At 36.8% G+C, this 16,912-nt stretch overlaps 2 protein-coding genes and 1 long non-coding RNA gene across 7 annotated transcripts in view; 1 reads left to right on the top strand and 2 right to left on the bottom strand.

Annotated features, from left to right (window-relative positions):
• LOC131796173 (uncharacterized) overlaps positions 1 to 6,165 on the bottom strand; it is a 17,543-nt gene extending 11,378 nt beyond the window's left edge. For 2 of the 4 annotated variants that reach the window (XR_010718533.1, XM_066171245.1), the window contains exons 1-7: positions 5,975 to 6,165; positions 5,456 to 5,698; positions 4,626 to 4,685; positions 2,513 to 2,541; positions 1,594 to 1,642; positions 1,266 to 1,297; positions 421 to 613 (exon numbers count right to left, since the gene is read on the bottom strand). Coding sequence is in view for 3 of the 4 variants with exons in the window: in XM_066171245.1 (XP_066027342.1) it covers positions 421 to 613; positions 1,266 to 1,297; positions 1,594 to 1,642; positions 2,513 to 2,541; positions 4,626 to 4,685; positions 5,456 to 5,590 (498 nt within the window). In the remaining variant the exon portion in view is untranslated. The remainder of the gene's footprint in view (positions 1 to 420; positions 614 to 1,265; positions 1,298 to 1,593; positions 1,643 to 2,512; positions 2,542 to 4,625; positions 4,686 to 5,455; positions 5,699 to 5,974) is intronic. The other 2 variants (XM_066171246.1, XM_066171247.1) reach the window with 2 other exon arrangements.
• LOC131796174 (uncharacterized) overlaps positions 1 to 14,797 on the top strand; it is a 22,780-nt gene extending 7,983 nt beyond the window's left edge. The window contains exons 2-3 of the long non-coding RNA XR_010718535.1: positions 1,600 to 1,667; positions 14,711 to 14,797. This is a non-coding gene — a long non-coding RNA (uncharacterized lncRNA). The remainder of the gene's footprint in view (positions 1 to 1,599; positions 1,668 to 14,710) is intronic.
• On the bottom strand, positions 10,716 to 16,912 carry LOC136283065 (uncharacterized). Of its 2 annotated transcripts, XM_066171249.1 has the most exons (10): positions 16,228 to 16,912; positions 15,771 to 16,085; positions 15,358 to 15,415; positions 14,178 to 14,215; positions 12,938 to 13,004; positions 12,573 to 12,619; positions 12,349 to 12,388; positions 11,852 to 11,877; positions 11,242 to 11,302; positions 10,716 to 10,857 (listed from the first exon to the last, which is right to left on the bottom strand). In XM_066171249.1, exons 3-10 carry the CDS (start codon positions 15,382 to 15,384, stop codon positions 10,849 to 10,851), a joined length of 315 nt encoding a protein of 104 aa, XP_066027346.1. In that variant the 5' UTR covers positions 15,385 to 15,415; positions 15,771 to 16,085; positions 16,228 to 16,912; the 3' UTR covers positions 10,716 to 10,848. The 2 variants fall into 2 exon arrangements, with proteins under 2 accessions (XP_066027346.1, XP_066027345.1); XM_066171248.1 differs by lacking the exon at positions 10,716 to 10,857 and having other exon boundaries at positions 11,004 to 11,302.

Raw genomic sequence — 16,912 nt, 5'->3', positions numbered from 1 at the left:
AAGCAAGGGAAAATGCAAGTAATGTATTAATTATATTAAGCATGCAACCTCCAGAAGGTGCAGGCATTTGTATAAGGACTATATTTTGCAAAGGTGCATGTACTTTGCATGAATGTGGTTATTTTCCATTTCAATTTTATTTCTGAATTTTATAGGACAAGTTTGTAGAGGAAAGTCTAAAGGAAAGTCTACTCTCAGACTTCAATTTTAAAAAGGAAAGATGTAAATGCAAATGATTCTTGGAAAATTTACGTACCATCTAATTTTAGAGAAGAAAATATGATCTTCACAAGTTCAAAATTCAACGCAGTCACTAAATTTATTTAAAGTGGAGGTCAGTTTTCTCCTTTGTGTATTTATCAGTCAACATGCTCAAAATACAAATATGCTGTTGGTTAACCAATGTTGTGTGGTACTTACCATTCTGTCAAATAGATGCATATGCCAGTCATTGTATGCATGTATTGCTTGCATAGGGCCATGGATGGCTTGTAGATTGGCATGAATCGGTTGCACATTGCCATGATTTGCAGGCATGTTGTCCTGGGTTGCCAGCATATTGCCATAGGATTGAATGAAGTGCCTCTGGTTGAGAACGTATGCCAACATACTGCTGTAAAAAATCCACAAATGAGTATGAGGGCAGTAATTTTGACCTTCCATCTAAAATGCTAAAGTTGGAATTGTGACTCCTAGTGTTATTTTCTTTGTGGAATCAACTTTTAGACTCTTTTCTTTCTCTTTCTGAACTAGATATACTGTAGCAGTCAACAATTTCATGCACATTCACACTTATGGTATTTTGCTGACCATCAAACAATATGTTTTGTTAATCAATAAAAATGAACTCAAACAGGTTTGCTGGAATGGCTAGATAATTATTACATATGATTTACTTGTGTACATGTAGATAAACACTCCCTGTCTAATTTACTTTTGAGTTTACTTGTGAGCAATTAGAATAGAAAAAAAGGCCTAAGAGACCCTCAGGATAATCAGCAATGGAAACATTCTCAGTATCCTCAGTTTCAAACATTAAAATTGGTGCTTCTATGATTTCTTAGTAAACTAATGATAATGAGCCACATAGGCATAACTGGTATTGGATAATCAGTGATGTAAATATTCTTAAAATCCTCTTTCTCGTTAAGGATAGCTGGTGTTTCCAAGTATACACATGTACAGTATGAAAATTAAAGCCATGACATGCAATGCACAAGATGCTGTATTCTGACATGATTATGACAATAATTTTGATCATTTACCTTGGGTGGATATTTGGTGTATCAGCAGTTATCTGTGTAAAGGAAATTATAATTCAGAGTTGTACAAAATTATTATACCTTCTTTGATAGTTAGGTAAATGTATGGTACTCAATAGTATCAATATTTGCACTCACTTTTCTGCAAGTTTGACAGATTGGAAACCAGATGACAGACAGCTACCTTAAATGGGATCATATTGAAAATTTGGCCCAGGGAGGGATGAGAGAAGTAGTCTGTTAGTGAGGAAGGACACTGAATTTTAAGCTGGCTACTTTTTTTCTGTAAAATACTGCATGATGATTTATCTAGTTACAGTTTTTTTCTTACCCCTAGATCCTGTATCTGATTTTGGGACAAGATGAATGCCATATCTTCTCTATGATGAAATAAACAAGAAATAGGTAAGTGTATTTGCTATGGCCTGTGTCAGGTGTAATGTCATAGAAGATGGGTGTGCAGTATGAATATTCATTGAAACTTAATACACAAGTGTGTACATAGTGACTTGATGGTGATTACAAGATCTCTAGTCACCACATTAATTGGTCATGTACACATGTACAGGTGTAACAGTGAATTAGTATCTTTGTATGTTGGGGTCAATCATAGTCCAATAGTCTACTCTTATATCAAACAAAAAACTGAAAGTTGTTGAGGAATCCCCTCTGCATGTCTGTATCAGCTTGATGTAAGTGTCAAATCCTGGTTAATTTTCAATGAACAAGGGTGTAAAAATTGGGATTAGAATGTTAACTGGTAAAGTGTCTACATCATGGGGGGGGGGGGGGCTGCTCAACCCTTGAACTCCCAGAAGTGATCAATATGTAACTTCTTCCCATAATATCCATAATTACATTACCCTGCAAAAAGGTGATGGGAATACTCAAACTTATCAGGTAGAAGTTGTTATTTTGATCTAACATCAAATTCTCATAGATAATTCACAGAAATGTGTAGCAGCTAGAGGGGAGAATTTACAATCAGATCTTGGGAGTTGAAGTGTTAACACAGGTCTCACTTTAAAAAATCCCACTAGGACAATCAGGGAAAAATCAATGTTTTTTATTTTAACCTTGAGACTTGTTCATTTACAATTTACGTCATATAATCATCTCAAGTAATGATTTCAAGGTACATCTTAAAATGAAAGAACAATTATTTATTACAAGGGAAAACCCCTTGGGGTACACAATTATGTATTTGAGCATGTGACGTACATAAAAGTCGAGAAGAGTCAATAACTTACGAATATGAGCCCATAAATCTGTTTTGGAACTGGAAAAGAAAAAGAAAACAGAATGTAAGTCACCATATCTTGACACAATATAAAAGTAAGCTGATTAAACTCCCCACAGCAATGAGGTGAAGGGCAGTTAGGCTTTGATTAAAATATCAAAACTTTGTGAAGCGATACATGTAAAAATAATACCAATTTAATTTTCAGTTTACTACTGCTGCTGATATGAGAATTTACATGCGTATCATTTGAGTAATTGCTTCGGCCACAGGTATCTACTACACGTCAACGTGCTTGTCTTGAAATCAAGGGCTGTCATGAAAGATTTGACCTTAACCTTGCACATGGGCAATATTTGATTTTCAGGCATTTCGATTACTCTTGAGGCCCTGTATGAAGGTGTACAGGTCCCTCTTCCATGCTGTTACGAATACCTTTGATATGATTTGATTTTTTCGGTATGAAAGAATGAACTTATGTCTTAAACGAGACCTGTATGTAGGATCTACTGCGAGGTTTTTTTATTGCGGCAATACTTTAATTCAATATATTCTCTGAACGTACAGATAATCAAATTTCTCAAACATTGTATATGTGTTTGTGGTTTAATACCCAATTCTCTTAATTGTTGCTTCGATTTCCTCAACTGTTCCTTCCTCAACCACTTAATAGCCACGTAATGGCGGCTTGGCGAAAGTTGATAAGGATGAGTTGAACATCTCAATATTTCTCTCGGCTGCGCTTTTATGCGATATAGAGTAAGCCTGTGCGATGTTGATGGTTTTAACCCAACTTTAACTACTCATTGCTCATAGTATACAATATTTCTCTAAGCGTTTTGTAGAAACAAAAATAGCACTAAACACCGCCAGCTTTTCTCGCTATACGAAGACCGTACTTCCTTACTTTCCCCTACGATCCGTAAGGCTGCAAGATGCGCGAACTACTAACGAATGGATGGTTAAAATGGAAAATTTTCTTACCTTAGCCGCGAATGAATTTAAGCTTGAGGTCGGTTTGTGTGCAAAAGTGGTTTTGGATTGAGCGGTTTACTATGTGACTGACTAACTTTTGGAACCACGTGCACTACTCTACAATCTACTCATGATTGGCTGAGTTTTGATGGACGGTTTCCACACAAATCTGTCACAGTCCATTGAAATTATCAAAACGGCCATTAATGTGTCCGAATTTTGCTCTGTGAAACTTGCGGACAGGTGTGAAAATTATGTTTTGGCTGCCATTTAATTTTTTTTCACTATTGGATAAGCAGCGCGCAAAAAACCAAAAGACCACGCAAGAGAGGAGTAGTAGGGCGCCATGTTTGTCCATATTTGGTAATGACATCATCTTACTATTGGGTAACCTAGCCGTTTATCCGAAGTAGATGGCTTTACGCGTGGTTACTCACGGGAATGACGGGGAAGCAGAGCAAACGACGCGGAGAAGTAAAATGAGCTAAATGGTCAGTTTGCGCTGTCCAATCTATGTTTGGACCAAGTTAATTCTAATTAAAAAGAAAAATTGAACCAAAACCAACTGTTTGATCATTGAAAGCGACGAATTGCGGAGACTTGTTCATAGTCGAAAAATTCTTTTAGCAGACAAAATTTTACCATCCACTTTTGTGAACCTTGTCAAGCTCATTAGCCATTGATATGTTTTGAAAGGGTAGTTTCCAGGAATTTTGAGCTTATCTTTACTGTCATGGGCAGCGGGACAATTGTGCTCGACTGAGAAATCGAGGGTATAGTTTTTGTGTACATACTTATTTGCACTGTAAATACTCAGCTCAGCCAGAACCGGTTCTTTTTAAGTCTTATCAGTCTACTTTAAAGAAGAAGCAAATTATTTTGAACCCTTTTAAGCGAAAAACAACTGAGAAAATTCAAGAAAAGTACGAACAAATACGAATAAAAAATATGACTGCAAACCTGGCCTCGGCAGCCGCCATGTTTACCAAAAGTCAAAGAGTTGATTCCAATCCTTTTACGTTTAGTCCGGGTAATTTAAGTTGATCCCCTCGCCACATTTCACGGGTATTGTTACCGGTAATTCACCCGTACCCGTCTACCGGAATTGGGGTATCTTAAGGTCTCTATTGTATCCATATTTCTTTCACCTTTACTTTTGGAGCCATGCCATGTTCTGAGGCAAGTGTGCCAAGCAATTCTGCAAAACCCTAGAAATATATGGACAATCATCGTAATGTTTTAAGTACGGAAAGTCATTGTTGGCCTTTGTGTTACATAGCTCTCACCAGCTGAAGATGAAAGGAAAATAGGAACTCTTCTTAAGGATCAAATGGAAATGAAATGACCAATTATAAAGCAAGGTACCATGCACTGGCTTGGCTTGGTAAAAGCGTTGTCGTGTGTGTCAATTGATTTTACGGTTGCGTTTAGTTTATTTTTTTAACTTTGCTTTGTGCCGCTTGGGGTACAATTCTTTTGATTGCTTCCGTAATCCCCATGGAGGGGTAGAATCAATAAAAAACCGATATTAACACTAACAATTGACGTTTTACGGTAGCGATTTATACTTACCACGAACGATCGGTGGCAACACTGGCGATCGATATTGTTACGATTGCTGTATTTTAAAAACAATAACAGTGATAAAGGTCGAACACCATCGATTGATACTGAAAACTACGATTGATATTTAGTGCTATCGATCTGCCTCAGAACACCAGCGATTCATAATTAGCGCATTAAATTGAAGTCCTATTGGTGAAACAGCACAAGCGATTGAAGTTCAGCACCAAAAAAACTGATTTACAATTACGATTTGTTGCTAGCACTAACAATAGCGTACGTTTAGCCGTACCCTTCCCCCCACAAGGAGAAACGGTACTCCGTTACTGCTTAAGGGGGAGGGTACTGCTACACGTAGGCTACACCAACGATTTAGTTACTTCTAGAAAGACAAACAAGACGAAAATAGACTTACTATGGCTATCCCTTGTGCTTGTATATGGCATGTGCAAGCAAAACATAGTGAAGAAATTCGGGGATAAGTCTGAGATATTGATTTCTCAAGAAAACGCACATATGCCATCAATCTCCGACAGCATCCCTCCTTCATCTAGTGGAGATTTTACTGAAAGAATGCGTCCATTATGTCTATAGTCAGGTCTGTACTTGTAGGTTCCTCGCCAATGCCACCTTATGCTGACTTGGCGGTGCTTGGTTTCTGTAGAGCACGTATGACATGACATGGATTTACTTTAGAGTTACTCATTGTGTCACACAGGGAGAAAATTCTGCGCATCTTTAGAGATTTCCATTTCTCTTAACTTCTAATCCAATATAAAGCCTTGTTTTAGTTTCATATGTCGTGAATATGTTCGTTGTGCTTAAGGGAGGATAGACAATTTGCTTGTGGTTCAATTTACATGTACAGTGTAGCACTGTTATCTAAATATATTATGAGTAGGAATTGTAGTGTGATGTTGTCAGACCTACAGACCTGTACTTCCGTCCCATTGTCGCCGCACTTGATCAATGCAGTTTAAAGTGCACTCCGCACTGCAGAAGCTGTCTCCTTAGAGTAATACTGGGGAAAATGATTTCGTGCAAGTTTCTTATATACTTTAGACGGGGACTTTTTCTACTCTAACTAGGGAAAAGCCCAACGGAGAATGTGCAAGTCTGTGCAAATTTAAGATGATATTTTAAGCATGTCAAGGTGATTTTACATTCGATGAAGTTCCTTTTTCACAAGGAGATTAAATTGTACGTGAAATTATGTGAAGTTTTAAATACGGTGGTTTGCCTAAGTATTTTTGTAGTAATTTTTGATGACTTTATTCGGAAACTGAAACTATATATAGGGGAACAACCTTAACAATGAGTGGGCGACTTTCTTTGTTAAAGCGAGATCTAGAATCTTCAACATATATTTTATCATAAGGTCGTGAAAATCAACTTAGACGTACTGCTTTTTGAGCAGTTTGACCATTAATATCCGTTAATTAAGACTAGAAGAGAATTATTGACCAAAAAGCCCTTAATTTTGAAGTTTATATATGCAGATATGACATGAACTGTTAATAAGATACGATTTTCATGTTTTCATGTCGGGTTTATCGGAGCGTATCGTAGGCATGACAACAAACAGAGACTGATTGAAGAGTACAGAAAAACAAAAGAAAGATATCTAGTGGCAATTTTGAACGTTTTCGGGAATTTTCCCTGGCACAAATCCTTTTCAAGAAGTAAAGAGAAACCTGCAAGCGTAGCGTTATTTACGCTGTGACCTCCTTCACTAAAGTGGTATTTTTCGTCGATGACTCAGTGTCTCCTGTGGCGTTCTGTGAATGTTTCCTTAGCATAACAAAGGAATGCCAACGTCTCTAAAAGGGCAAGAACTTGTGCTGCCGTTGCAGACTTGCTAGGGCTTTATGAGTGAAATGGGTTGTCAAGTATGATCCTGAGTCTTGCAGCACTTTTATTCTTTAGGTTGAACTTTCAAGAAATTAACCCTGTTTTAAGAAATTGGAATTTAAACCAGATTATCGAAGATTGACGTGAATATGAATTAGGAAAGAGAAGAAAAATTATCATTCCGACCCTATTCTATGATATCGTGTGCCCAGTGCTACCGGGTCCCTTGATTATTTTCCCCACAGAAACGTGTGATGCGAACAGTTGAAAATGAAAGTTTAAAATTGTTTGTTTTTCTTTGGGTTTTTTTTTGTTGTTAAATTCCATTTAAGTTGAGTGAATTTTCAAAACACCGAAGAGACAAGCCAGATGAGGTCAAGTGTGTATGGAGTGCGATATTTCTAGCTTATGATGGAAATGACAGTATGATATCACTTGACCTCGTCAGAGCATTCTGGTAGATGTAGACATCCATGTCAAGGCAAAAGAAAGATAACTTTTACAATACTTTATTTGCTCAGCCTAAAGGATACACGAACGTAAACATACAATCTAATAGAATTTTATTTCAAAGTTAGGAAATTCTCAGACAAGTAGAAAAAAAGTATAATAAATATAAAAATGGCCTCATCAAGCTGGTTCTCGTCATCCGATGCCTTTAAAAGATGAAATTGGAGAAAAGCAAGTAAGCAGATGTTTTGCGAGAAAAATGGCCTGCTTTGCTGTACTTTCATTGGAATAAATTATTTCAGTTGTTTACCTGTATAACAAGGTCTTGTTCTTCTTGGTGGTGTCCAATCCTGAAAAGGATATTTTTAATCTGAATTCGTTGTATTAATTCTCATACCTTTCCTCCCTCTTGATAAAGCGTTGCGACCTTGACTATGGTAATACTTAACTCTTGGTTAATGCTACTGAGGCATTTGAACAGTCAATAACGACCTTTGACTGGGCACACTCAATTGTAAAGGCTTGTACAATCTTATATCAAACACTTACCCGACTATCATTTTCCAAGCCATCAAAAGTCCTGTTGATGTTGCCTTGCAAAAGTATTCGTTCTTCTTCTGTTTGATCTGGCTGCAGTGTTCTGTGACATAATCATTGTGATGAACAAGGTTATGAGGGGGGCTATTATTAAAATTATTTATAGAAGAACTTTGTCAATTTTCATTCCACTAGAGTTAGCTTTGAATGCTTTTCACATTTTTGATTTGATTGAAATACATTTTCATGCTACCGAAATTTAAGATTGGCTTGATATAGAGAACAAATTTCAGAAGTGTAATCTAACTATCCGAGGGTATGATGGAACGAAGTCCCCATATTCTGTGCAACACAAGCTTCTTATTTTTGTTTTTAACCTGTGTTTACCTCTGTGCTAATAGCTACAGTAACGGGGTTCGCTATTCTTATCACCCGGGTCGATGCTGGTAAATTGTCTAAACTGCGTAAGTAAAAACTGGGATGTGGCTCATCTGCACGACAAGGATGACGAGAAATTGCACTTAGGCAATAAAACCAGGATATTTTGGTGCTTTGTCTTTGGTACCTAACTTCTGAACAAAGCACCAAATTGTACTTAAACCCAGGTATTGATGCTAGGGTATCAACTACGGAGTCACTTTGGTTTTTAACAAAAGGGATACTTTCGGGAATAGATAAATGTTCGTAAGTATACAAGCAAGACTCACTCTCTTCCTTCCTCATCTTCCTCGGAAGAACTTGAATCTTTACTCTACAAATGGATACAAATGTACATATGTGAGTCTCATTAGATCTAAATCTGTCTCGTCGACACCAGAAAGAGAAGTAATTTCCCGATCCTGTTAAAACTTGAGATTGCAATAAACTAAATTCTACACAGAAGCAAACAAATTGTGATTACATCAGAAATTAGCTATTTCACTTTAACTTGTTACAAATTGAGAAAAAATGTTTCCTTTTTTGTATGAGCTAGGCTTTGATGCAAATTCGCCTCGGGGAAAAGTCTTATTTTGCAAGTAAAACAGTACCAAAGAAAATCGGTTTTCTTACCTCTCTTCTTTTCATGGCCATCAAAAGTAATATAAAACAATATTCTTGTCAGGATAGACGTAACGACAGATACTATGCAATTTTGATTTTCAGCAAATACGTTTTCATAATGGTGCATCTTAACTTAAGCCGATTTAAGGAAGATGTGGCTTCTTTCATTGTGTAGCAAACAAATTACTTTCCAAATATTTAATTGTAGTTTATGTCGAAAGGGTTTTTATCATAACGTTACATGTGTTATGCAGTGCCTCCTGTCCCTTCATGTAGTTCTATTGAAAGAAACTGGGTACTGTAACCCTATTTGTTAACGTGCTCAGCCATAGAACTGTAATATTTGTTTGAACAACTTTTTCCCGAAATGTCAGTTTAGTCGATGCATTCGGTAGTGTTTCAGAAAAACGTAAAAAAGCAAGAGTACGTCAACGGAAATGGATGCCTATGGAAGGAAGGCATCTTTAAATTGGGTTTTTATTGGACCTGAAAGAGAAGGAAAAACAAACGTTGCGCTTCGGTAGTTGGCCTCTTAAGTGCCGATTACTGCACATGAAATGGAGACGTTTCGTGCGAAATAAAGCTTTTGAAGTAGAGGGTGTCTAAGAAAAGGAAAAACGGAAAAACAAGAAAAAGGTGATAATAATAATTATTTAAAACTGTCCGAGTTCAGTGGCCCACATTTCGTTGTTTAGAGATTTTTCAGTCCTAATGAACCAATTCACATTAACAAAGGGAAAATAGACAGCCAAAGCTCATTTCTCGTTTTACCCTCAAGGTCACGCGAAATATTTATGGCTAATTCAGAAAGATCCTGCAACTCTTTTCAGAATTTGAGCTGGTACTTACCTCGAGTAGATTGGCCGCCCATGATCGGAAGTGTGACATACTATAGCGCAGTGTTGTTGACGGTGCCATAATTAATTTTGTTCCTTTAAAAGATTGGCTTACTAACACGAAATTTCTCGTTAGCCACCATGTAGGAATCAGTAAAGAAATGTTATCTCCACAACCTGCAAAACTCAAACTGCTGACTCTCCTTTTCGCGTTGATTGGGCGAGATTTAGGTACCACGGAAATGATTGCGTGAGTGGGACGTTCAATTCATTCCACGAAATTTGTAATGGCGCGTCATTTTAAATTTTTATGGTCAACCTTCCTGATATGTTTACGAAGAATGTAGTATTTGTGCATTTATCAAAAATTAGCGTGCGAAGTATAAAGATAGATACTAAAGAAGAAACCCTTGGCGAGAGGATCTCGGCAAAGGTGATTAAATTTCTCTATTTTCCTTAACACAAACAGAGGAACTTCCGTTACCCAAAGCCGTCGGAGATGTGAAGGCTGATATTGTTTATTTCGACACTAATACAACTGAGGAAGCCGAGGAAATTATCGTAAAAAACTTTGCTTCCCAATTAAAAAAGGTGAAATAGACCTCTTTTACTTTACTTCGTCATTATTTGGGTAACTCTGAAAACGAAATTTCTCTGATTCGAATATTATTGTTGTAATCGGAAGAAGGAAATTTCTTTGACATCGCTTCAACATCCAACTTGTGTTTGGGTAAGTAAGGAAGTTATGCGCGAAGGAGTGGGAGGGGTAGGTGGCGGCTGACTCGGAGCCTTCTTGTATAGTGCTATCAAGGGAACCATGGTGATGGTTTAGTTATCACTGTGTGCGACGCATGTCTCGTGGGCGATCATGAGACGTTCTAAGGGATTCTAAAGGGATTCCCTAAGTGACTTTAGTTTGCCCTCTTGTAGGGAAGAGTGAACCATGAAAATACGGCAAAATTTCTGGTATTACACAAAAAGCAGACAGTGTGTTTAATAGAAAAGTTATCACAGATCACAGATTGATGCAATCTTGTAAAAAAATGCATAGATAGTGTCCCCCTTCAGGCGTGTCGTCTTGAGGACTGAGTAACTACTGCAACTGTCAATTGAGAAAAAAAAAGTAAAGCTTTGAAGCAGTAAACACACGTGAAGAGTTTCTCTGAGAATCACTTGAGAAGTAAAACGGATGTAACCTTCATAAGAAAATTGACGATTCAACATTTTAGAAATAGGATGTCATGTCTCATGTGTAAATCATTTCCAGACTAACCATGCCAGAGGGATTTAAACATTTTTTCTCGATTTTTGGAATTTTTTAATGTTTCTGGTACCCCTCAGAATCATCTGTTTTCCTCAGGATATTTATTATCTCTTTGAAATACAATGGTTGAGAATTCAGTTCCAAAAAAGAAAAGATATTAGTCCTGCTGCCACTGAAAAACCCATTCTAAAAAGCCACTCAGAACACGTCAATGGCACTTACCTGCTGGCGCTCTATATAGCTTCGAATAGCTAAATTTTCCAATCGCACTATATTCAGGAGACTAAAAGATGGAAAATTTGTGTTATTCGAATTTATTAATTTGTCACTACACCTATCGTTTATTTATTGTTATTGAGGGGTGAAAAATTAGTGGGTGGCTGTCAATTGCAGTGTCCAAACAGTGAGGTCATACGACACTTATTGAAGCCTTATAACTTACTCCTCTGAAGTCCTGGTGATAAGATATACAGTGAGCGAGGATTAGGTGATGGGAAGGCTTTTTTCCTACCATCACACTTTGTGCGTCGTTGCTGATCGCGCTTTGATGATGTGGGGAACCGGGGCAGACTTAGTAGTGCGAAATTGTGAACACAGAAGAAGGAATGGATGAAAGAAGAAAAACGATTTCTTAAAAGGGAAGAAAATTAGGTAAAATGCTCCGAATTAAGAAAAGGAGTAGAAAAGCGATTTGGTGTTGCTAAGTAACCTTTGCAGTGTTCTCTTTTGAAGTCATTGTTTCTGTAAGAGACAGAGTTTGCTTAAATAGGGCCCCTGACGGCTAATGAGTGTGGCTTGCAGATAGTCTTTTTTCAACCATTATGTAACTTACATTGAATCCAGAGTTGATGCAACATTCTGTATAGAGACACAAGGTTACAGTAAGTGGTTTACGTGATTTAGACTGGATGCAGTGATTCAGAAAAATACTTCTCTTTAAGATGTATCAATGCAAATCAATGAATTTCTTTTGAGAAGGAAGTTTTAACAATAACTGATTCCTTAAAAGGTTTTCTCCAACAGCAGACAGCAGTAGTGTAACGTATCATAACATAACATTATGTAGACGTTTTAAATCCTAAAACAGCAACGAGAAAAGTAAGTTCGTTGCTAAGAAATAAATGAGCCTTGGCTTGATTATGATTCAAACCTTCATGTGAGGTTTGGCTGCTACCTTGACCGAGCGAGCTCCTAAATACACTTTTATCGGTGCTCAGGCACATCTCAGCAAAAAGAAAAGGCACCTTTTTAACAGAATAGTCTGCATTTGACCAGCAAGTAAATATGCAAAACAGAAACAAGAGTAACTGATAATTAGTGTTTACCCACCTGTGGGAAAGCTGTTCGCCGAGGACACTGACACCTGAAACTGGACACATGAAACCTTGCGAATAAATCGTAATCTTTGTTTGAAGGGTCTTGATTATTGCGATTTTTTTACCCTAAGAATCGAAGAGCCCCTTGTTTGAAGTATTTAAGGCAACAGTTTTTTATATGCGAGATGAAAGCCAAGCCACAGGCTGTGTTTATGCGTTTTTGAAAGAATCGTTTACCTCAGCACTCTGCAACCTCTCCTAGGGTTCTGTTCAGGAAAGTTCCCCTGTTGAAAAAATAATGTCCGGAATTTGCCAAAATTGTCATGGTGTTGTAAAGAGAAGAGAATCATCAGTGTCAGCCCAATTCTCCTTTCTTCTTTTTAACTTTCTTTATAAATTGATTATTTTATTGTTGAAAATAACTAACAGGATAATGCTACATGTCAGTGCTTACGTAACATGTGACATTCGCGTATTAAGTATACCATCACTACAACAACTTAAAGCACAAAGAATAAATCACAGATCCAACTTTGATTCATGAGGGTTAAATGTTTACTTTGTGATAATACTTACTCTACGTCTTAGAGTAATTGTCATACCTGGACACTTTCGGCTAAGGGACGGTTGCCACGTTCATGATTTAAATCTAGAAAAACTACCCCGTCCCTACGAGTGAATCATTTTATATTATATCAGTTGTTTTATGCAGCAAAGATATGTCTTAGAATAAAGAATACCTCGTCTGGTCCCTCTCTATATGTTCTTAAGATGATTATAGATGTACTAACAACAAAATAAGACGAAATGTATAGACCATTAAACAAACATAGGGAGGCAAATATTTTCCTAACTCCTGATTTTTTTCTTCTTTTAGCAGCAGTATATTTTGGATAAGTTAGAATTCAATGAAACACAGTTCCCATTCAAAAGCCACTCTGATCCCTGTCGTTTTGAATATTAACTTAATAAATTTTAGTAGGAACTACCAGATTATGTATAGTTTTCCATACACTTAGTTGTTAACGACATAAAGTATTAAGCGTCTTTTAAGGGCAGAAATGCAAATAACCGTGCCTGATAAGTATTTTGGATGGAAGCACACGCCTTATTGAATGTGTCAGTTTTGAAAAATCTCACAGAGCTTTGTCCATATCACACTCAAGATCAATTTTCATTACGTTCTGCAACGCGTCTTACAATTTCAGTCTTGAGAATTTGGAGCGTGATCAAACTAAATATATTATCAGTCTAAATTTTCCTTCTTGTCACTTGTTTACCTGGCAATATATTGCTATTACAAAGACAAACTAGTCATTTTCCGGTTCAGTAATTCTTATTGTAAATATTAACCTATGTGGAAAAGTCCCCTATTGCAGAAAATGCCTTGTCTAAAGCATTTCTCTTGATCTTTGATTGATCAATTTTTTTAATGAGGTTGGGTGAGTTACACATGCCACTGCATTAAATAGACAAAGAGATTAAGACAGAAGGAATTCAAATAGGAAAGACTCTCATCAAAATGTAGTCTCCTTTGCAGTAGTTCTTTGGAATGTCACGTAACAAACTCAACCCTCCCTCCTCCTTCTCAAAAAAGATTTTTTGTGAGAAGCTTTGCTTGAAGTCCCAAAGAAAGGCTGTGGAAGAGGCTAGTCAAAATTTAACTTCAGTGAAATAACTTTCCTTTTGACTCAGTTGCTAGATCTTGTGGCTGTAATTTAGAGTAAATTTCCCTACGATTGAATCACTTTTGAAAAGAACCCCAGCTTCTTTGAGGGGCACCTACGTGCAAGCTTATGTTGAATTGATTTAAACAAAACCACTTATTTCTGTAGCTCTTACCGTAAAATGACCATTAAATCCAACTCTGTGTCAAAGACCTGAAAGTCGAAAACAAAATTATTAGTCAATGATCCTTGAATATTCTAGTATGCTGGAAGTGGTCAAATTCAAACCTTATTCCCATTTTACCACCTTTGATGTCTAAAGCCAACTAACCTGGAATTGTATTATTATTTTGTACTTAAGGATGTACTTTGTTTGTTTGTTTTTTTTTTCTTTTGCAGCTATATTGCCCCAAATAAGACCAAAACTATATTCTCAATAGTTAAACCTATTGTTTTAAGTGTCTTGAAAGAAAGGGCGAAAGGGCAAATGAACAACAGATGGGATGAAATCGAAATTTCACTCAAAAACATCGCCAATTTTCTCGTCCACTTTAGGGATAAGATTGTTAGACTTTTCTTTGTTGAGAGACTTGTGTGTAATGCTTTCCAGTGTTTCTAAAACCATTTGTTTTATTATTATTATTATTATTATTATTCAGCAAGTATGGTGATATTTGTATCTGATAGTTCCTTTTTTGCATTTGTTAGAGCATCTTCTATATTGTTGCTAACTGGCAAATGGTAATAACGCCTGGCTTGAAACATGTTCAACGATAGAGAAGAAGATTGACGTAAGTAAAACATGATTACAGCTACTTTTCGGTCTGTTTTCCTCACAAAGAGGATATTTATTTCATTGCTGATGGAGGGCGGGGGGGGGGGGGAGGGAGAGACTTAATATAAACTAGGGAAAATATTTTTATCTTTCTTTTTAGCAACAAAAAAGGAGTATCATGACTCTAGCCATAGCAATGAGTACCATAGTAGTGAAATTACTATTGACAATCTCTATTGACAATCTATAAAAGACAAGATGTTGTTGATAAATGCATTTCTTTTTTGTTCCCTGTTTGTCTTGAGTCTCTTCCTTCGCAATGATTGTAACGAAAGCTCTCCATATGAAGGAAGATCTTCAGTACTTTGTTTACTCAATGAACCTGTAATTTCAAGAGGCTGCTCCTTTATGGTTTTGATATCTAAGTTACTTGGTTATGCTACTCTCAAGGTTGAGTCCTTTGTCACAATGCTCCAAATTTTTGTGCTAATGAGTCATAATGAAACAAATAAGATCAGAAAAGATTTTGCCGTATTTTTAAAGGCTGCAGTGGTACAGTAAGAAGAGTTATTATACTTACAACTCGTCGCATTTGTCTATCAGCCATGTCAGCCCAAAACACCAACAAGGACAAATTGCTGTTTGTAATAAAAAATATACCAAAAAAATTTATTTCTCTAACAATGTTTCAAACTTTGCATGTAGCGTCTAAGTTCTTTGTTTACTAGATTTGCTCAAACCCTGAAGATTTTGTAGCTCCTTTTTTATTTTCCGCTGTTCTTGGTTTGCAAGCCAGTGAGCAAAAGATTACAATTAGTAGCGAAAAAAGAGACGTAAGAAGAATGATATACTAGTTGTCTTACGTCGCACCGAGCAAGAAACTCGTGCGCCGCCTATCTCTTGGTCAACCGACAAGTGAAAGCAATTTCTGGCCAGATTTATAGGAAGTATAAACTGTGATAAGCTTATTACATGAGTTGTGCGAAACTTTACCTTAAACTCAAAAGATACGATTCCTGCTCGTGGTTTCTTTACTACTTCGTTGGAACTGTCCAATTCCAATATTTTTTCCCCACATGGATGATCACATGGATTTGTTTTGGAGAGCCCGCTGGTTGAAAATGAGCCCGCGCTCGTCACTTTGGCTCGCTAGTATGTTTTAACGAGTTTTCCTCTATTAGCTCTGTATGTTGTGGTTATTTTCCATCTCTGGGCGTTTAAAGCAAATGAAATATATTGCTTTATCTATCTTGTTCGCATCCTTGTGCGATTTTCTAGAATCCGTTTACTTCGACGGCATCTTTGTACCTAAACGGAAAAACTCTCGATGATTCAACGGTTTAGAGTGATGAGGGAACAGTCAAGGTTCTCTCACGAATGTATAAATCATACAGGTGTGATGAAAACGTACAAATACTAAAGGTGAAGAGTTTTGAAAATGTATACAAACCCTCAGATCTTGCTGTCGATTTTTGTAAACCGCTATATTCCTTGGAGCGATAAGTGTTATTCCAGTAACGAAATTATTTAACTCAAACGCGCTCATTTCGTCTGTTGTGACAACGTTCTGTGTCAAATTATTTTCGGGGACGTTTCGGTGAATTAATGCAACAAATTTCTCTCTTTTCCTTTCGCTGAATGCTTGGATGTTTTTTGTCGTTTTCTCTCACAACACACTGATTAATGAGGTAAAAAAATAACGTCTGTGCGAAACACTAAGTCAGTGGCCCAAGCCACTGTGTTAAAGCCGTGAAGACGAAATATAATCAGAAGCACCTATATCACCAACGTCTGCCCATAAAAATTAATATCTGATTTAACGATATATTAATATCTGATTTAACGATATATTTTTTGTGGTTAGTTACCATGGTTATTTTCCGCTTCATTGGAGTTTTTATTTTTAGCTCTAAGATATTTGTTTTCATAGTTTGACCGATGTGTCAGTGAAAATTATTGACTTTAAACAGATCTAAAGTTCTATTTATAACGTTTGATTGCTAAAGACGGTTGAAAATAATCAGGCAATGACAGAAAAGATCGTCTGAAATGAATCACTTGTGGAATATTTTCCTCTGCCAGAACTTTCCTTTGTCTGAAAAGAAAATGATCCAAAACAGCTCCTCCAAGTTAAC

This window comes from Pocillopora verrucosa, chromosome 8 (assembly GCF_036669915.1).
Source record: "Pocillopora verrucosa isolate sample1 chromosome 8, ASM3666991v2, whole genome shotgun sequence".
NCBI classification, from domain to species: domain Eukaryota; kingdom Metazoa; phylum Cnidaria; class Anthozoa; order Scleractinia; family Pocilloporidae; genus Pocillopora; species Pocillopora verrucosa.
This window is presented reverse-complemented; position numbering and strand designations above follow the sequence as displayed.